This window comes from Cydia splendana, chromosome 13 (assembly GCF_910591565.1).
Source record: "Cydia splendana chromosome 13, ilCydSple1.2, whole genome shotgun sequence".
Lineage (NCBI taxonomy): Eukaryota > Metazoa > Arthropoda > Insecta > Lepidoptera > Tortricidae > Cydia > Cydia splendana.
Window position 1 is genome coordinate 3,810,542 of NC_085972.1, and position 22,643 is coordinate 3,833,184.

At 38.4% G+C, this 22,643-nt stretch overlaps 1 protein-coding gene across 1 annotated transcript; it reads right to left on the reverse strand.

Moving 5' to 3' along the window:
• Positions 1 to 4,243: 4,243 nt before the first annotated feature.
• On the reverse strand, positions 4,244 to 21,995 carry LOC134796487 (uncharacterized). The gene is made up of 11 exons (XM_063768678.1): positions 19,675 to 21,995; positions 19,077 to 19,322; positions 18,567 to 18,583; positions 14,580 to 14,837; positions 13,833 to 14,018; positions 12,535 to 12,659; positions 11,602 to 11,773; positions 8,323 to 8,448; positions 7,331 to 7,459; positions 6,494 to 6,721; positions 4,244 to 4,489 (listed from the first exon to the last, which is right to left on the reverse strand). Exons 1-11 carry the CDS (start codon positions 21,986 to 21,988, stop codon positions 4,244 to 4,246), a joined length of 4,047 nt encoding a protein of 1,348 aa, XP_063624748.1. The 5' UTR covers positions 21,989 to 21,995.
• Between the last annotated feature and the right edge of the window lie 648 nt (positions 21,996 to 22,643).

The following is a 22,643-nucleotide window of genomic DNA, read 5'->3' on the forward strand; positions in this document are numbered from 1 at the left end:
GAGTTAGTTCTGGTGATGAGACTCATGATGAAACCCAGGGCAATCGCGTAATCGTCCTGCCACCTCATCGGCACTAGGAAACTGTGGTTACCGGAGAATTTCCTTTTCTTAATGAACACTACTGTTTTACAGCCTAAAAACATACAAATGTACCATCACGCTCCGCGATTGTTGCGCCATTTAGGGTCCTAGCTGAATTGGTTGTTGAATGCTTATGCTATGGAATGTCCAACTTAGTTAGAACCTCAAATAAGGGTCAGCAGCAGAAGTTGCTAAGAGGCCGTGGTGTTCAAAATTACCTTGACCCGCTCTTATACTCTTAGCAATAAAATCGCGTCAAGATCATTTTGAACACCTGTACGGTTACCATCAGTTTGTCACTGACATTAACGCCGTCGAGAACGTAATTTACTTTCTATACGTCCCGTTTGCACTAATATGCGAGTGCGAGCGAGATGTATAGAAAGTAAATTACGTTCTCGACGGCGTTTATGTCAGTGACAAACTGATGGTAACCGTACTGCTTAGCAACTTCTGCTGCTGACTGAACATACTAAGGGTCGGTTACACTGCACCAAACTGTATGTGACCCGTTAAAAAGCATTCGCTGAATTTTATTGTATAGGAATGGGAAGTCACGGCCGATATCCTGTCCACAGCCTGTCGTGTGGATGGTGCAACTGGCCCTAAGTATACTCCAACCTGCAGGCGTATTGTGGATCGCTTTATCCACGTGATAAAATAACTGTCACTTTTTAACTCCGCCGGACAGAAAGTGACGGAGACCGTTTTATCACGCTTTCACGTAGACAAAACCGACCATCATATCCGGAGACTTAGGGCCAGTTGCACCAACCACATTTGACAGACTGATCAACGTCAGCCGGCGCGCCCCGGCGCTTTACTATGAATCATTCCATACATAAAAATTTTGCGAACTCTTTAACGATACGAACAGTTTGGTGCAACCGACCCTTATTCTGATTGTAATGACAGGTTATAAACTTGATCCAATTTGTTATGGACATGGTGTATCAGTGTCAAAAGAGTCATTTCTTCAACCGTCACTTTTAACTCTGACAGATCTTATCCATAACAAATTCATGTACCTACCTGAGTACCAGTGATCGGAATAGGCAGAGTATATTTACCTACACTTGGTAGAACATAGATAAAAAGTGGAGACTTCCTTACGACAAATTTTTTTTGTGGGACTAAAGTCCCGGGAATTTACCGAATAATTATTATTGTTCTGAATAGTACAAAAAATAATGCAAACTGCTTCAATACAATAAATAGGCATAAAATAAAACAACCAATATATAAACGGATTCTTCTATATTTACTTTTAATAAACTCTCTTTATGCACAAAGTTATTATTATTTTATTAACTCTAAATATAAATAACATTGCAACTCAATCTACGAATACAAAATTATTATATTGATTTAAACTAACACCATTTTCACACATACCTATTAAATTATTAAATGAAAACGGGACTTAATCGCGTAACACTTATATTTAATATTTGGCCCAAGGTTTCGGATGTCACATTACGTCCGTGGTCAGAGGCATACGGGTAGGGAGTTGTGTCAACATTTTCTAGCTATACGAGTTTTTGGAACTACCCGCACTTGATTTCCATTAGTTACTTTTATGCTAGGGTAAGTGTTACGCGATTAAGTCCCGTTTTCATTTAGTTTACAAAAATATTTGTCGTCACTATCAGAATCACATTCATAATCATAACATTCATTCATTTCAGTACTATTATTATTCTCCTGGAGATGATTGAAATATATTACTATAATTTTTTCCATATCTCAATTTTCTGTCTATTTCTTTTCACGCTTAAAATCCATTTGTATGTAGAAAATGACCGTTCAACGTGTGAGTGGTGCAAAATTATCAATCAAATCATCATCTGCGTCGATCCCTTGAACGATTCTCTCACTTTTTTCTCTAACTATGTCGTAGTCAGGATTGCGTTCTATAACTTTCTCTAATTTATTTTCTATTATTTCGTTCGACGACCAGTTCAAAACACATCTAACGTTGTCAATAATATCAAAATATTCTGCTAGCGATAATTTAGACTCTTGTAATTTTGTAAGTGCTACTTGAATTATTCTATAGTTTTCGTGAATAAAATTTAGTTGGGATTGAATATTTTCTTTCCTCATCGCGGCTTTTGCTTTTCTTATAGATATTGCTTCATTGCTATTAAGGTTACCTACAACATCCGATATTTGTTGAAAATGTTCCGCATAATACGACGTTGCCTTTAGCCACGTACCCCATCTAGTAATTACTGGTTGCGGAGGTAGCGGTAGACGATAACAATGGAAAGTACAATTAACATAGTAGATAGTAATACTGTTATTTCTATCTCTTTCACTTAAACACAGCTGGTATTGGCGTAAAAGAGACGGACAAGTTTGAAATAATATAAATACAATAATGTTATATTATCACTCGTAAACTAGTACAAACTTGTAGTGTTGTGGTTACTATTTAATTTTACGTACATTGGGGATACATTATTAGATTTTATTTATTTTACTGATTTTTAAATCCGGGAAGTCCCGGAAAAAAATGTTATCGCAAGGAAGTCTCCACTTCATGACTTTGTTCTACCAAGTGTAGGTAAATATACTCTGCCTATTCCGATCACTGCTGAGTACGCACGCAAGTGTGCTGTAAATTGCGCGCTTCATGCGAGCTTTGCATGAAATATCAACCAAACAATCTGATGTGCTAGTGTCCTACCGTGAAAATTGGTATTTAATTACCTGCCTCTCTATCGCTCTTCCATATTCGAGCGACAGAGAGCGATTTTTCGGTAGAAATCTGGTCGTGCTTTTATCCCAACATACAATACAATACAATACAAATACTCTTTATTGCACACCTCAATAAAAGAAGACAATACAAAAGAAAACAGAAATACAAGCAGAGGTAGACAACAGGCGGTCTTATCGCTAAAAAGCGATCTCTTCCAGACAACACACATACAAACATACAAAGTTTCCCTATTTTTAATTTGAACCTTGTAGATTAGGGTGGCTTTCGTTTGTTTTAGGAAACAATGAAACAAAAGAAATGCAACTTTATGTACTTTTGGAAAGGCTCGAATTAGATTGAAACAGAGTGTACATCGTAATGCACATTGGGCCTTACGAGTTTAGAAGAACTTACCTTCTCCTCTGATATCAGGATCTATCCATTCGTTGTAGTACCTTTTATACTGATCAAGAGTTTCCACAGGTTTTGGTATATAATAACTGTTGTCCAATACAGATGCTGAAAAAAAAAACATCTCATCCCATGCACTTAATTTTAATGTTCTCCAGAGATTTATAAAACAAAATAAGTATAGCCGGTCAAACAACTTTGTCAGTAGAAAAAGGTGCGATATTTAAATTTTCTATGGAAAGATACCCCTTCGCGCCTACATTTTTAAAATTTGCCGCTCTTTTCATCTGACGGAAATTGCTTGACAGACTATAATTTGTCAGAAGAATGAAAAAGTAAAAAAAAAATTCACAGATGATGCATTTCTGTTGCCGCTATAACAGCAAATACTAAAAAGTACAGAACCCTCGGTGCGCGAGTCCGACTCGCACTTGTCCGGTTTTTAACCGACTTCATTAGCAAGAAGGAGGAGATTCTGTATTCGGTTGTGGCAAGTTTTTAATGTATGTTCAGTGTGCCCCGATTATGTTATTATGACTTATGATTATGACATTTAAATTATATTAATTGGGATATTGATTAACTATTAACTTACGTCTGCAGGCAATCACGACCCACCCACAAACCATTGCTTCGACGGTCAAACTAATAATTGCAAAGTCAACCAAGTTGGAAAATTTTTGACTCTAAAACAAAACAGATCGATCAATAATAATAATTCAGCCTATATCATTCCCACTGCTGGGCCTCATGCGCGAAAATTTAGTGTTTACACGAAATCGTAGGTTCGTGTTTGTTATCAATTTAAAATATGTACCTATAAGTATATTCACGCATCCGGATAGGTGGGCTAGTATAGCCACCAAGTCGATGCCGCAAAAGAAGCGCGGACGTGACAGGCCCAGACGGAGATGGCGGGACGACTTAGACGCCTTCATCAGTAACTCGTCGGAAAAGGCACAGCAACGGGAGTTGCGGAAATCAAGGGGAGAGGCCTTTGCCCAGTAGTGCGTCACTATAACGGGCTAAGGAAAAAAATATTTTTCACGCATGTGGGAGGTAGATTAATAGGAGGCACTTTACCTTAAAATTCTGACAGAAATGTTTATAAAAATTGTAAATGAATCGAAGACGAAGAAGTCTTGCCAGCTGATAGCCCCAGTTGTTGGTAAACAAAGTCGTCATCGGCAGAACAAGAGAAATGATGTCGATGTACGTTTGCACTTTCTTGAATCTTCTGAGTTTCACGTGTCGATATACACACTCGTCGTTTATTATAACTAGTTCCATCTGAAACATAGTCGAACCCATCACTACATAGTTTATAATAATTATAATGTATTATATCATTTAAAACTTTCGCGTTTTGAACACATATTAAATCACATTTACAAACGGGTCTATCGCGACTCGCGAATTTATTTTATTACCTTTATTTACCGACGTTTCGAACTTTCGACACAGAATTCACTGCATCACTGGTTTCATGGTAGTTTCTTTTTGCTGGGATATAAATTAGCCGCGACCATGACCAGTGAGACCTGTGTCGAAACGTTGGTAAATAAAGGTCATAAAATAAATTCGCGATAAGCCCCCTCTAGACTATGCGCGTGAATCGCGGGCGAAGCCGCGAACGCGAGTGTGGAGTCGATTTTCGCAGACAGCGATTTTCGCGGATAGTCTGGAGGGGGCTATAGACCCGTTTGTAAATGTGAGTTAATAATAATAATGTTTGTATATTTCGAAATTTTTCGACCGCCTCCTAGCCTAGTTGGTATTCACCCTGCCTACGAAGCAGAGAGGTCCCGGCTTCGAATCCTGGTAAGGGAAATTATTTGTGTCTGAGTTATGGATATTTTCTATGTACCTACACAAGTACCCCCACGGGGCAGAAGTCGAGAGTTTCTGCACAGATGTGGCTGGAGAGAGTCGCCAGCATGTGAATGTGGAGCTGCGGTGCAGAGTATGGACCATATTATCCGGGAATGCCCACTCACCCGGCAACCACCAGGCAACCAACCCAACCCCAACCCAATCCACCCCGGCAACCCGGTGGACTTGTTCACTCTAGACAACAATGTGACCCAATGGATCCAGCAAGTGGGCGTACTGCTACAATAGTTATACCTGCTACTTACTTACTGCAGTTTGGCAGATAAGTGCGATTATTACACTGTAATTTTTTTTGTGGATTAAAAAATAAAAACTTATATCATAACAACGATTGTATTTTTGCCATACGAATAAATAAAAATAAAAGTACCCCACAGCCGATAGAATAAAGTCAAGTTACAAAGTTGGCATGATTTTAGAATCGAACCGGAGCGAAACCCAGGCGACCAAAAGAGATGCTATCGATAATATCAAATGTCAACGGTTCTAATTGATGCCGTTTGCATTTTGTTGATGCAAATGGTCATCAGTTTCCATTCCAGCTTTGTTTGTGAATTGACAACGTGAAATGGCGTTGTCAGGTTAATGATTGTCCGACCGGACAGCTAATGATATCGCTTAGGTACTTAATAAAGATGTAGTGCACAATCCTTTGTTACCATCGTATTTTCTCGGGAATTGTATTGTATTAGATATATTATCTATCGTAAATTTAAGTTAAATCTTAAATTATGCTGCATTGTGATGTGTAAAAATCTGTATTTTTTTACCAATAAATATCTGAATCTGAATCTGAGTGTTCATATTTGTCATGCTACTTCAGTCAACCTCAGTACTTTTTGTACTGAGACTTGACTGAAGTAGCATGACACGTTCGTAAGTTTCCGTGAAAATACTAGGGTAAAAATATGCACTACATTCTGTATCTTGTTGCTATTGTCAATTTCCGTCAAAAGTTTTTTTTTTGCAAGTAACTTGTTTTGTGTCAGCATGTTGAGAGTCCAAGTTACTGAGGTTTTGGTCTTGTACAAAATACTGCATCAAATGGAATCTCAATTAATAAGTAAGTAGGTAATATTACCTACTACTGTAGCTGTGATCCATAAAGAATGTGACTAAAATCCGTTTAAGTGCCTTATTGTTATTACATTCCTAATAGAAAAAGCTAGAGAAAAAATATGGTTATAAATGTTATAATATAATACCGGTACATTTTTTTACTGAACGAAAAATGTTTTGGCATCAAACATTCCCCTATTGTTCCTAATAGGATTGCGATGTCGAAACCTCACAAACGAATCCCACTATTTTTCTTATTTGTAGAAAAAACACATGACGCTTTCCATATAAAAGGTCCTTTATTACACATGATACAAGTTCGAATTGATAAAGTAATCTTACCGTATAAAACTCCGACACAAAATGCGCAAGGTGTAAAATATCAAGAAGAATCAACACCACAATCAGTATATGTATCGTCTCCAACGGCAAAGTGTTTAAGATCAAGACGATGGCAGAAGAGAGGTAGGGCCCTACGAACCAGACCAGGGCCAGCCACCAGGCGTATTTGCGGGTTAGGTGCGCTTTCACAGGCTGATTCATCCACTGAAATAAGATCATTTCCATAGTCTAATAAAACATGGTCATCTCTTCCCAGAGTGACACGGGCCTACGTCACAACAACATGGCTGCTATATATAGCGCTATCGCATATTATCATACAGCGCTGTGGCATGATGACGTAGGCTTGTGTCAGTTAGGTGACCTAGAAAAGACGGGAAGAGAGTACCAGGCGGAGTATATTATTATACCATGATTTCTTAATCCTTTCCAAGTCATAAGTAAGTACAGATGTTGCATTATTGTGCGTTCACTGTCCATATCTTAGGACACCTTCATGCTTTGAATTTAGATCTTGGGGATCGTCCATTAATTACCAACATCACACAAAATTTAAATTTTTAGACCCCCCCTTGTCACACTTTTCATAAGAAAAAGATAGGTCTTTAATATGTACTGGGCATACTTGGCATACTTGGCATGAGCCCCAACTGTTGCTGTATCGAAAGTGTAACTTAGAGCTAGAAAGAGATATTTTGACCGCACCACGGTCGCGGTGCGGTAGTCTGTTACGGCTCGGCCGAGTTTGTTTCAGTTTTCTGTAAATGTTTTGTGATTGCGATAATTCTTAGATATGCCCAACAGATGGCACCTATTTATCAATCAAAGAACACTAACGGGTAGTTGAATGGTCTTGCCGCCTCTGAGCAAGTACTTGATCGAGAAGTATGGGTTCTCTTTAGGTGGATCCTTCACTTGCATATAGTCCATCGCTGCTGTGGGGTGCCGGTGGATGGTGAAACGAGTCTGAATGACAAAAAAATGTAAATTTTACTGCACAGGGACTCCCTGCTCTCTGCTCCCTTACTGGGAGCCAACACCTCCCATCTCTTAATAATTTTAGCCTGGTTTGCTATTTAGGCTTAATTTGACTCTTTCAATCTTTTGTTGCAGTCAACAGCAAAGTGTAATCTATTTGCAGGTAAGTCTAAGTAATTTTATATCTACCTACGTCATTACAATCAGCTGCTGACTTTCTAGAACCTTTACATTATTATTTTGATCTCTATGTCTTTCCTAAAAAGGTTTTTAGACTTGACTTTCGTACACCTTGCTATTCCTAAGTTTCGTAATTTACGCATACAAAAAAACGTTACATCGTAGTCTACAAAATTATAGAATAAAGCTGCTGAAAACGAAGAACTTTATAGCCCACTTATTTATAAAACTTTACGGGCCTGATTTAGTTAAATTATGGTTTATCCCTTTCTTACAAATACATAAGTCGAAATGACAACCGATTCATAGCTAATTCAGGCCAGTAACGCATACCAATAACGCCATAGGTAAATAAACTGGTGTCTTTGTAGCTTTTTAACATCAAATTATGATTCTGTTTTTTATTGATGGTCAAACAAATTTTAAGCGTTTTCTATTGAGACAGACTACGACAGAAATACGGCTATTGACCGACCGCTTAATTAAGTCCTCGCCTGCGCGGTACAGGGGCGACGGGGTAGGAGTAGAACGACTAAGGGTGGAGGGGAAGATGCGGGCAGCAGGCGTACGGCGCCCGCACCTTCCCCGCCGCCCTTAGTCGTCCTACCCCGTCGCCCCCGTACCGCGCAGGCGAGGACTCATTTAAGCGGTCGGTCTATATACTATCATACCTTATCGTCAATATTTTCCTGGAAGGCAGCCACAGGTATCCTCAGAATATCGGTGTACGTGGTGGTAAGTGCCGACACCCGCACAGGCCGGTGCTCCGTGCCTTCTAGCTGCCCAAATATTGAGCCCTGACAAACGATAATACACCAGTACGGTTACCATCAGTTTGTCACTGACATAAACGCCGTCGAGAACGTAATTTACTTTCTATACATCCCGTTTGCACTAATATGCGAGTGCGAGCGAGATGTATAGAAAGTAAATTACGTTCTCGACGGCGTTTATGTCAGTGACAAACTGATGGTAACCGTACAGGATGATTCATAAATCGTGGTTAGAATTACCTATGCGTTACTTACGGCCCGATTCGAACTTTAAGATACGTCAATTAATAGATCTAGAAACGATATATCAGTGTCAAATGTGACGTTTCTTCAAACAAAAACGTCACTTTTGACACTGGCACAATTTATTCTAATCCATATCATTTCTAGATCTATTAATTGACGTATCTTAAAGTTCGAATTGGGCCGTACACTTTATATTATAAAGTATAATACTTATATATTTTTTTTACTAATGACACTGAATAATGCCAAAAAAGTAACCCCATGCTTACCTACTTTGTCAGATACTTTACTAGTATAAAATATGAATATACTGATTTTAAGATAAAAAATATCTGGGAGACCGAGCTTTGCTCGGAAAACATATAAAACTCAAAATGCGCGTTTTCCTAGAGAACCTAGATCGATGTTTCGCCCCCAAAAACCCCCATATAGCAAAATTCATCGAAATCATTAGAACCGTTTCCGAGATCCCCGATATATATAATATAAATATATAATATACAAGAATTGCTCGTTTAAATGTATAAGATAACCTTCTTAAGAGTAGCTAAAGTCTTTCCTTCGTGAGTTATGACAACTTCGCCTCTATGCACAATGAAGACCCAGGGGTTCAGGTCCATCTCCCGCATAACTGGGCAATTGGGCAGTAGGTGCAGTTGAAAATAAACGCAGGAGAGCCTTTTCATCATTTGCTCGCCTCCTTTTAGTAACGTGTCGGCACCAGCGAAGGTTCTGTAAATATAAATAAGTTTTTGGCAATTTTATTTTTGCTACTTATTTTATCGCTGATTGTACTTCTCTTACTAATACTTATAGAGACAATTCTAACAACCCTAAAAACAATTCGTTTGCGTTGTTTTATCACAGATTTCCCAACATCAGATCAGCTCCATCTCATCATAATATTGCATTGTCATATATGTAATGTATGTATGCAACATTTTGGCTCAATCGGAAATCGGGAAGTGGAACTCATTTTTAGCATTTAGCTTCAATATTTGATCCACATTCACTAAGGGCCACTTGCACCATTCACCAACCCGGGGTTAACCGGTTACAACTGGAGTTACCACGGTTACGGTTACAATTTGATACTGGGTTAACGGTTTAACCGGTTAACCCTGGGTTAATGAATGGTACAAGTGGCGCTTACACACATACAAACAGGGCAAGTTAAATAAAAGCGTAAATAATGGAAAAACAGAGAATAGGACGCAATTTACAAGGAATGATGGGAAAATACAAACAGGGTAAATTGACTGAAAAAAGGGTAAAAAAAGTTTAGCGTTCGTACGCTCGTACTCTCGTGAGTAGAGATATGATTTTTTATACCACGACGGTGGCAAACAAGCGTGCGGCCCGCCTAATGTCAACCAACTCCGACCTATAGGTGCTTGCAACTCTAGTGGACATGGTCTTCTGTAAGGTGGAGGTACTTCCCCAGTTGGACTGCTCCTGATTCGAGATATTTGCCATTTTGCTGTACTTTACCTCTTTTAATTAGGCGTAGTTTAAGGACATACGCGGGCGGGTCCACGGATTTTAATCTAACATGAAAATTTCGTCAAGTGTTCCTCTCGCCCCTGTGTTTCATACTCCCCCCTGACATCATAGAACATAAAATGTGCCTTTGAAAAGGGTAGTATAACAGGTCTGAATTGTGGAAATAGTGCTACTTATACCAGATAGGATTTTATACTTACTGTTTGTGAAAGAAGTGAATGATATCCTGTCTGAACATGGAACTGATACGCTTATGTATGAAGGTATCGTATATATTGACGCCATTAGTTCTGTAAAAGGTAATAAACAATATAAATATGGAGTATCACATGACAGCGTGTGAAGATATTGAAATTAGTTGCATTTCAGTTGACAAACGGGCCGTTAAGACATACAAGAGCTCCGGAAAAGAACTAAATTCGTGTTATGAATTGGACTATTTAACACGTTCATTGCGGCTTGAGGCAAAACCGCCCGAAGCTCGACTTCACGCTGGTGCGGGGCTAAAAGTTCGTGTTATCTCTCTCGTGCGGGAGCTGTCGCCGTTTACTTACAAGGCGTACGATAAAGACAAATATACATTTCTTTATGTTATTCAAACCCGGACTCGTTGGTACAAAAAAAATGTTTGAGGTCAAAATAAGCCCCAAACGCACTGGGTATATATTTTATCCACACAGTGCGGGTTGGGGTTTAATAACGCCTCAAGAAAACCCCAAGGCCGCACTAAGCGGGACGCCTGGCGACGCGGGAGTCGTTCGCTTGACGTTAGTGCGGTCCTAGTTGTCGATAACTCGATACCGACCACGCGTGTTTCACGTAAATAATAAAATTGGTAAGTAGGTACCTAAATACGAAAGCGATCGTAACCGATAGATAGTGTTTGCTAAGTAGTTTAAATAATTAATACAAATAAACGGTGGACGGTGGCCTGCGCGAAGTTTCTGAGGCGCAATATGGCCCTCATGTATAAAAGTTTGGATGCAGGGGCATTAGATTGACTAAAAACGGCTTTTGAGATATTGTACCAAAGATGCTCGGTGAAATGATGATTTTTTCATCGATAATTTAGCGATAATTGCCATTACCTTCACTAGTCTGAGATAAAATTTAGTGCGTTTTGGGGCCTAAAAGACCTCAAAAATTCTTTAGGTATTTTTTCTTTGACCAGAGGTCAGAACCAAGGGCGAAGCTAACTGTATATTAAACATTTACTGACAAATGGAGACAACAAAAAAAGAAAACACCTAATCCTCTTCTAGGCAAAATTATGAAGGATGGTAGTAAATACTGAAATTTGAGGTCGATAAGGCCTCACCCGCACTGTAAAAGAGCTTAGGCTTGGGCCGATTCGATCTCAACCGCACCAGTTTAAAGTTCACCAAGATTTGTCCCGCAGTAAACGTATTAAACAATTTGAGAGAAAACTGGAAGATACCTTATCCACCAATAGCTGAAATGGCCCAAAGACCTCTTGATCAGACTTTCGTCCAGCCGCTCAGCGTTGAGAAACTTGTGCAAAGAGCAGAACGCGTGTTGGAAGAGGGTGCTACTCCGCCGGCTCAGCATCAATATTGCCAGGGAGTAGCACAAAACACACCTAAAATATTTTTCATGATTGATATAAGGCAATGGTATATTATGATCACAAAGGTATAAAGTCCAAAGCGGAGTAAACTCTACGACCAAAAGGTGAGGCCTAAAAGAGAGCATCTAAACCATAAAGAAATAAAGCATAGAATGCTCATTTCATACAACTGGTTATTAGCTCAAAAGCTTGAAATAATGAAAGCATGACAAGCAAGGGGACTGAGAGATGGGTGGGTGGCGGGCGTCAATTGTAAAACTTGGTATTCGCCCGCTCGCCTCATGCATAAACCAAGAACTGTGTCTCATGCTTCATCATGTTTACCGTCATTCGTCCGTTAGTTTCAAATGACGTCCTTATCTGTACCCGTAATCTAAACGAGATGTTGTAGTTTGTCGTCTCTTTCTATTACACGTTTCGACCGAAGAGCTTACTAAGGCCCTCAGCACACGGCGTCGTAACGTAAGAGAATCGTAAGCGTATCATAATACACGCGTAGAAAGAGTCCAAGTCCGTACACGAAGCATAGTTGCCGCGAATCGTATTTGTAAGATTAAGCTTAAGTTTTCAAGAGCAATTTTGAACATTATCATAATCATTCTGTTTGTCAATAGAAGTATCAATCTCAATGTAGCTCCACAAGCAAATAAAATAATTTTCCATTTACTCTTACATTGCCAACAACAAGCAGAATAAAAAAACGACTCCAAGTAATATGCTATTATAACATAATATATTGTTATGTATGATAAAAGAAATGTTTTTTGACTAACCAATAAACGACAGTGAGGGAATACAACACGACGCCTAAAAGCATATCGGTCTTTTCGACATTAAATAATCCGTAAGAGATGCGCAGGAACGCACACTGGGCCACGCTGTAACTCTGTCCAATCAGCTAAAAACATACGTAAGAAGCAACTATAATGGGTCATTTTGGGGTCATGATCCTGAATGTCATAAATGTGTTAAGATATAATAAACAAATTTCCTCATGGGACTAACCACAAAATCGCGAAAAAAAATCGAATGTACACCCCCTTGACGGCCCGAAGTAGATGAAACGTTAGTACCTGGAGTAGGTATATTTTTACCACGATTTTCACATCGGTACCATGGGAAACCTTGTTCAGTATGACCGTCTTAATACACTTCTGACATTAGGGTTCACGACCCCAAAATCATCCAGTAGTTGGACACCATAAAGAAGCTAGACATAGGTACTGGAAATAGAAACTAGAACAAAATTTTGGGAGGAGCTTAGCTTATTCATCTATCAGGCCTATTCGGATTTCGAGATAATCACAAGATCTTGAGACGATTTAGAGATCAACTAGATCTACATTAGATATCGACTAGATTTGACTTGGATATCTAAGTCATAACTTGTCGAAATCGTTCAAGAGGACCTCCAGAATCGCGGAAAGGTCAAATTTGACATATCTATTACATCTTACAAATATCTTTAAATTATCCGTATCGTAACTTGTTGAAGTCTAGTAGAAATCTAATTCATTTTCCGAATCGAGCCGTATATAGCTCATGACCGTTCTGCGGCTGCGGCTATATAGCTCATGACAATTACTTACCTTTAAATGTGACTTATAGGTATCTCGTGAAAGTAACACATATCCTTATTATTGCGTTTAACTTGATTTTATTCCACAGGAACGTATACGATATAGCAAAGATTTTACTGCTTAAAATTATAACTTCAATGGAAATTTATAAGTCTATGAACGATAAGCTCAAGTTAACCCCTTACCGCATACAATGCCATATATGGCGGATGTGATATTCAACTCTTTTGACAGCTATTAAAGGTCAAATTTAAACAAATATTGTTTTATTACAAGGGGTTAAGAACAAGAAAGAGTTTTATCAAAAACATTGTCAAACTAACAATTAAATACCATCCCTTCAGATTTCATATTTGTATAGTGCGGAAAGAGAAGAGTCGTGGAATGTATGGGGCCCAATACATTCCACGACTCTTTTTTTTCCCGAACAGACTATAACAAGGTACGAAGTAACAAAGATATCAAATTCCATGACTGTGCTTGACGCTTACCAAGTCCACCTGTTCCGGTGAAGGATCCTGATCAAATTCTATAAATTTCGGTAGCCAACAGCCAGCCCGTTTCGTTATGTTAATCAAAGAAAAATGATCATCCCACTCATGCTTGACGCATTCTATTATCAGGTAATGGCTAATTGTGAACATCAGTAATATAGGGAAACATTGCCATTTTATTAACTGCAATAAATATTATATTTTATAATATTTGTTGGTATGAAAACTGAGTAACGCACTTGGCAGTGTCTAAAAATATACGATCAGAAAGAACTGACGAATGGAACGTTACCCGTGAACATGATGCATGTAACTGCGTCGAAATATCGGGAGCTCGAAAACAATACATAAGGTAATCACGGTTCATAGGTCTAGTGAACTAACCGTGAATCATTCAAAATTGTTATTGACGTATGTAAGGTCCAGAGTAGAGTATTAAGAAAGATTTAACTATAACAACAGCTGCAGCTGCACACAACGCAGCAGCACAATCTAATCTCACTAGATTAGACCAATATTTTTCGTAAATTTGACAATTGGCTGATCATTTTTACAAATCGCCAGTTGCAATGATATGTCATGTATTATTTCCCAAAATTATGATTTAACAGAATTAATCAGAAATTTGTAAACCGTAACAACAGTAAAAATGATTGAAAAATAGTTTGACGAAAAATTTACAAGAACAAATTAAAATTTTCTTTGTAAGTATAATTAAAACTATTTGAATGAATATGCACATACCAACAGTGCAGACACATTCGCGAAAGGAGTATCAGCCAGATAATTAAAATAGCCCATAAACAGATGAAAACGCGCATATTTGCTCACAGCATAGATAAGCAATGCCGTATCCTGTGCGATATGTCCGGGTAACACCACTGGCAACATATACCAGGGGACTAGGGCAATGATATCGAGAAATAGACCACGTGTGGAGTAGTGGCAGAAGCATTTCCATTTAGAGTAGATTAGAAGACCTCTCCCATCATAATACGGCGCCTGAAAAAAAAAGTTATATAAAAACACATTGGACCATGTAAATGGGCGGTGATCTTGTTGTTATTCTCTCCCGTCGGCCAGAGGACAAATTATTACATATATTTTATTTTATAATATATATATTTTACCATTGTAATATCCTTGTTAGATTTCTTGAGTAGAAAATAAAGAGGTGAACCTATCCTTGTATCAATTCTGAGACAAAAATATAAATACTTACCAAGCTTTTAACTACAATATCTAATGCAGTAAAACAGTCGATCAACGTATTTATCGGTAGCAATACTTGTCGTTTCCCGGCTAAACTCCCGCCTGTTATAAAATTATATAAATATAAAACAAAACATTAGTAGGTACGGTCGAAAGTATTAATTTGTGTTATGACCCATTTCGTACCTTGGCATAGTGACAATCAATGTCACTATCACAACTACTGTCACTATCAGAACTTGACAAGGTACAAAATGGGTGGGTCTTAAATTAAAACTTTCGACTGTACCTGACAAAAGCCGATGCCGAAAATAACAAGTTAAGTAAGTCGGCAGAGTTGTGCTGGACTAATATTTCGATGAAACATCTGTGTTAACCATGATTCTAGCAAATAAATTACAAACTACAATTACAAACATCCAAAAACGTAGCATAGTGCTCATGATTAAATATCGATATCGATCATTTGCCAAAGCTAGGGTATTATTTTTTCAAATAAACAGTGGTTGTTAAATATAGGTAGTATGTAAAGGTGATGATCTGATGATCTTTACATAATTACTTAGGTATGTTATTTTATTATTATTTAATATGTTATTTTTACATAGAGTCTATGCGGAAAGAGAATCTTCTCTTTATTCTCGTATGGCGAGTTTCACTCTTTCAATTTGATAGTAAATGTATAATTACCCTGTAGAGCAGCAACAATGATGTTTGCAGCGACTAGAAAAGCGCGCATTGCCATCCAGTATTTTGTGAACCTGAAGGAAAATACAATTTTAATGGTCGCGTTCGTACAGTCACCACACGGGATTGTTATGCCATTTTGGGTTCTTGCTAAATTGGAAATGCTATAGCGTTAGTATTGAACAACCAATTTAGCTAGGACCCAAATGGACCTAAATGGCGATGGCGCAGCAATCGCAGAGCCTGATGGCTATTATAGGCTTAGCGCCACTTTCACCATCTCACTAACCCGAGGTCAACCGGCTATACCGTTAACCCAGTGTCAAATTGTACAAGTAACCACGGTAACTCCAGGTTTAAACGGGTAACCCCGGGTTAGTGAATAGAGTGGCCCTTAACCTCTTGTCGTTGTAAAAAATTTAAACAGCTTTATACTTCAAAGTAGGCCTTGTACCATTGGTCATCAAAGAATAAGAACTAACCCGTTTTAATACCTGTACCATGCAGTTAGTAGGAAGTTTGTTGAGGAGCCATAGATAATAGAAGAGGAAATCTTGGACACTGTTACGACATGTCGAATTTATCAAAAACATCGTGGAAGGGTGAGTTGAAGCAAAGAAGGGGAGACCAAGGAGACCGTATATATTATATGGATCAAATAAAGGAAAAACTCAATTGTGTCATATCATCTGGCAAGGAAAAGGCAACGACCAACATACATGGAAATCACTCCTCAGACAAGAGTTTAACTCTTAAATATGAGTCGCTTAACTACAAACTCGGGTAAATCCATCTGTCAGATTATGCGACTTTGGTATTAAGAAAAGGTAATAGGGTACCTAGATATTTGCTGAGAGGCTCGAATGGATTCACCCGAGTTTGAGTTAAGCGATACATTATACGATGATGATGCAGATAACAGATAAGAATACTTAAAAGGACAAAATAGAAAAAACACCTACCTACAAGCCTGACTTATAAAAAAAAACCGGGCAAGTGCGAGTCGGACTCGCGCACGAAGGGTTCCGTACCATAATGCAAAAAAAAAAACAAAAAAAAAAAGCAAAAAAAAAACGGTCACCCATCCAAATACTGACCACTCCCGACGTTGCTTAACTTTGGTCAAAAATCACGTTTGTTGTATGGGAGCCCCATTTAAATCTTTATTTTATTCTGTTTTTAGTATTTGTTGTTATAGCGGCAACAGAAATACATCATCTGTGAAAATTTCAACTGTCTAGCTATCACGGTTCGTGAGATACAGCCTGGTGACAGACGGACGGACGGACGGACGGACGGACGGACGGACGGACGGACAGCGAAGTCTTAGTAATAGGGTCCCGTTTTACCCTTTGGGTACGGAACCCTAAAAATAGCAAAATTAAATAGCGTACTTAGATTCTGGATGTCTCCAGTTAGACATGGGCATTTCTTTGGATTCTTTTAACAATTTCTCCTTTTCTTTAGAAGGTTTTCCGATTTCATACCAACTGTCCTGAAAATAATTTATTTTCATATTTTATTGATTCATAAAATTTACACAGCATTACAGCGGACTAATACACTGTGAAATTTATAATAAATAGTATTTATACAAACAAGGTACATGAATTACATGATACAGTCTAGAAAGGACAAACAGAACAAAATGTCAGAAAGAAAAACTAATACAAGACAGATGATTCACGCTTATCCAACGCCTCACAGAACTTCATACATTCTTTACACAGGTCCATCCAACTACTTGCAAATACATCACATTCCGGTGCTGATGCGAGGAGCGCATTAATATATTGTAGAGCGCGGACAAGTGGTGATTTGCCATGGGACATAGTGCGTGTTTTAGGCACATCTAACAGGTGATGACTTCGTGGTCGGAAATTAAATTGGGCCTTCTTAGCCATAGACGGAAGGAACAGGCGTACGAGCTGTGCAACCAGTTCAGGGCAGTCCGAGTTTCCCCGTAAGACATTACATACTGTGGTCAAGAGCCCGTAGTTACGCCTTACCTCTAAGGAATTAAACCCTAAAACGCCTAGCAGGAACTTTGAAGGGTACAAGTATGGGTAATAACCGTGCATCTTTTTATAAAGGAACCGCAGAAAGGCTTTCTGGATTTTTTCTAGAAGCAAGACGTACTTGTCCTCATGCGGGTTCCACACGACCGATGCGGCTTCAAGTTTACTCCGGACTAACGCAGTGTACCCTAATTTAATAGCCCTGACGTCATCGAAATCTCGCGCATTCCGAACCACAAACCCTAACCTCCGATAGCAATTTGTAGCCAACGCTTTCATATGCTCATGAAAGTTGAGCTGCGTGTCGAGGATAATATCATTGGATATCATTGCAGTCGTGTCTTAACATGTTTGAATAATTATTATCAAAGATTGCGGGTTATTCGGAAGATTACGGGTCACTCCTGAATGAGACTGGTTCAGGACCGGGATAAGTGGCGTGCTCGAAGTATGCCCAGCAGTGGGCAATAAAAGGCTGACATTAATGAAAATAAATGAATGAATATTATCGGAGCGGCGAATGAAGAAATTTGCAGGCCTTAGTATTCATTTTAAACGGACGATGTAATTTTATAACGAATGAATACTTACAACCTTCCTGATAGCCACATGTGCTTTCAATAGGTCATTGAATAAAACCTTGAACGTTTCTGTGCACGACCGGATGTGTAACCTTTCTATAGGGTATTGGTTTATGATGCGGAAAAAATCGACTGTACTTATGCATAACATCTGAAAAATATTTAATAAGTATTATGCGAAGATAATTTAAAATAAAGGTTTGGCGCCCTCTTTTCGAGCGATAGCGCCATACCTTCGGCCTATCCTCGCCTGACGACAACTTTTGATATTTAATAAATTTAACACATGTCAGTGAAAGAACAAGGATCAAAGTCAAATGGCGTTCTAAAAGTTTTAATTCTGTGTCGAAACATGGCAGTAAATTTACTGTGACTAGAGAATTTACTTTGACAATAAATCTAAACTAAATTTTCTTTGATTATGTGAAGAGTGCAGGGAAAAACTGATGACAGTTTATTATACGAGAATAAATAAAAAGATAATTGGTCATGATTATACACACCATAACATTAATGCTTAATAAAAAAAAATTACACGACAACGAGCGAAGCAAAGTCGAAAGTATTAGATAAGAAGCGTGCACACAGCGTTAGAAGCCGAGCGAGCAAAACGATCGAGCTTCGTTATGCGTATTGAAAAAAAAATAGTCAATGATAAAAAGTAGTCAAAACTAGTTTTATCCAAGGTATTTAAGAAGACCAAATAATAGTTTTCACTGAGGATGATGCGTTTTAACTAAAACAAGATAAAGAAATATGATACAGTGAAACTCTATATGCATTAGATACCTCACATTCCGTTAGAGATGTGCATGTGACCATAGACGGTTTCCCAAAAAACACGGCCGAGCAAGAAACCAGCCTCTCGTCCGGCCCGTAGATTGTTTCTGTTACCACTCCTGTCTCCGTTTGGTACTCTTTTACTATGACTCCCTGTGAGGAGATAAACACTTTCAGTGCCAAGTGTCCCAAATATAAAATGAACACACCTAGCGGGTTCTTGACAGTGAATGTGTTAACAAGTTACGTAGTTCACACTGATATGGATTCGCATATTCCACACTCCGCTCCGAACCAGAGCAAGACCGATTTTTCGTGAAGAGACCATATTTCGTGACATTCAAAATTATTTCTATAATTCTGGTACCTACTGTTTGAAAGCAGGGTTGTTGCGTCTGAGATAGATTTTATGAAACCGTCCATTTTTGCGATGGATAGTAAATTGCCCAATTGTAATATCATATAGGTACACGACCGATACAAACGTATGTAGTTCTCTTATTTCATATTGATTCATGGCTTGATTACTAAGTTATATTTTCTGTTATATTTTTCACAAACCCATGTTACTTTTGATAATATACTTTATAGGTGGAGACCCTCCATCGTAAAGTTGGATGGTTTGAAGGGATAATGTTAGTCTTAGTTCCGAATTGTTTAGTAAACAGTAAATTTCATCAAATAGGTAGAATAGAAAAAGAAAAATATTTACATTAACAAGCCAGCATACGTCCTTTACTGTCGCACCAGTTAACAATATTGTCGAGTTTTTCGGTAAAATTGTAAACCTGGCTATATGTGCGAGTTCCTTGATAAGAGATGGATTAGCCCCAACAAAAGCCTTACACATCATGATGATTTTTGCAGCGATCTCACCATGCGCCTTCCAATATATATCATAAGGTTCATGTCGAAGCAGGCTTGTATCATTAATCTCTAAATTCCTGTTGTGCCTCCAGTGACATTCCACGTACTTTTCCAGGCGATTCCACAGCTCAGGATGAATATTCTGGCGTTTAAATTTTTGCCTCAAGTGTAATGCGAAGAACAAGTAATTCGAAGTGTTTATGTTCTTTAAATAATTTACAGCGATCAAACGACCGGCGCAGTATGTTGCTATTATCAAGCTCAGGTAATCGATAAGTACTCTGACACCTAGTTCTTCAAGTGTAAAAGGCCACGACTTAACATACAAATCCCGAAAGGTCCACGTCAAACAAGCGGCAAACATTTGAAAAGGTGATGGGTCACATACGGGTTCTATTCCACAAAGTGATGTTGAAAAAAAGTACGTTATACGTAACTTCGGCTGAATTTTTGTAAGCGAGAGCACAAAATAACCACTTATATAAAGATAGGATAAGTAAAGGAACATAGGTGGATAAACACTTAAGCTTGGGTCTCTGTTCATATCCTTAATAGTGTCGTCCATGAAAAATACTAAATAAACTTTAATCAACCTATTGAACTGAGAGATTGAGTATAGTTCAGGTTTCCCTATAATAATTACGATATCCTCCAACCAAAGACTTGCCACAACATTAAGAATGAATGTCAAACTTTTGCAGCGCTTGAACATTACTGACGCAAAGTTGGATAATAGGTAGCCTTGTTCCTCTATGGCCGTTAACAAACACAAACAAACATCAGCAATATACACAATATTCGTCCACCCTTGAAAATGACGAAAATACCCCGGTTTAATAGATAAAGGCAAATGCGGTGGATACAGGATTAAAACAAGAACGACAGTGACACGAACAATTAAATTCCAAATTCTTATGAAATTGGAATCGGGCACGAGTATCCACGGAAACTGGCAGTTAGCAAACATAGACTGCGTTTGCAATTGTGCATCAGGACATAAGACTAGTTGGCCAATATATTTTGAACAGTGATAAACAGCCTCTTCGGGAGGTATCACGAATATTGTCTCTGACTTTTTGGTTGCGTTTTTCCATTTTGTAATCGCTTCATGCAATTCCCACCAGCGTTTTTTGATCCAAGCGACTCCTTCATCTTCTGCTCTGTCCAAACCCCTCACATGCTGCTTGCAGGTATGAAGAGTCCTAGCATGCTGTATTTTACTCTTTATACGCTCCATAATTTTTCTACGATCTTCCGGGAATTTGGTCAAAGCCTTTAAAATATCATTCCGAGTAAAGAAATATATTTCGCAGTGAGTCAGGCAGCGGACGATTACAGTTTTTGTGGCCGGAGGAGGTATAAAGAAATTGATGTCTCCAAATAACGTTCCGCCTGACACAGATAATAAAGAAGTGGTGCCATCCTCTGCGGACATCAATTGGACTATTCCAGATTTGAGATAAAACAAGTGAGAGCGGGAGTGGGGGCTCGCAAAAAAAACTTCTTTAGGTAATTTGAATTCAAGGTGTGTCAGATCACAGAGCCAGTGAATGAAAGGTAAAGAAACCCGTCTCAACGTGGGACTGTGATGGAAAATGGGCCATGTCAGATCCTTCTTTATTTCAAGTCGTAAATGTCTAGGAAACTCAAGAATAAGTTCTGGAGTTGTTGTGATGCCACCCCGTTTTTTCCACGTTAGGTTATAGAAGTTGCTGACGTCAACATACGCTCCAGGATGGTGGCTTTTTATTTTTGTTTCCGCTACAATTTTTTGGACTCGCGGGAAAAATTCAAAGCTTCTTCGCAGTTTTAACTGCGCTTCGGCAAATGACTTGGGATAAGCGATGAACGTATAGATCGAAAATGTGATTAGCATAAACAAAGTCACACAATAGTAGGTTGTGATGTTGCTTGGCTTGGTGTCGCTGGATAGATCTCGTAAACCATAGGATAACACTAAAAGCATCGCGCTCATATATCTCGCGTATTCTGTATTCGTCTTATTCATCTGCAAAAAAACACTAAACTTATAATAAGTGTCATAAAACTCTGTTATTACGAACTAACCGCTCGCTTACAAATTTAGACATATGTAACATTAACCTTTTGAAAATTATACAATACCTGATGGATCAATTTTTTTCGCCAATCATGTAAATCACTAATGCCAATTCCGTATGGCTCCCGGTAAGTTAGTAATATGAAAACGCATGATATGACATTAGTGAACACCAAAAGTAATAGACTGTAACCAATAACCAAGTTCCAGAAATTATGCGTTGATGACAGTGAAAAATACTCACTGATTCTGTAGACTCTGTAATAGAAATTAATCAATCAAAACATTTATTTGTAAACAAAGATACTTAAGACGAAAGTGGACGACCCGCGCGAAATCGCCTTTTCATACAAACGTAGTCCTCGTTTTTCTCTCTGGATATTATCATTATTGAAAAGATTTTGACACAATTTGTTCTATGTTAATCCAAAAAAAATCAAACGTAGTCGTGGCGTGCCTGAATGCCAGATAGGTCTGGCATTCAGCCACGCCTTCGATGGCTAACCTGTCAAAAAATTACAATATGGCGGACGAATGTTTGAAATGTCATCGTATTTAAGAATGACTTCGCTTAAAATTTCGTTTTTTCTTCGCAAGTGTAATG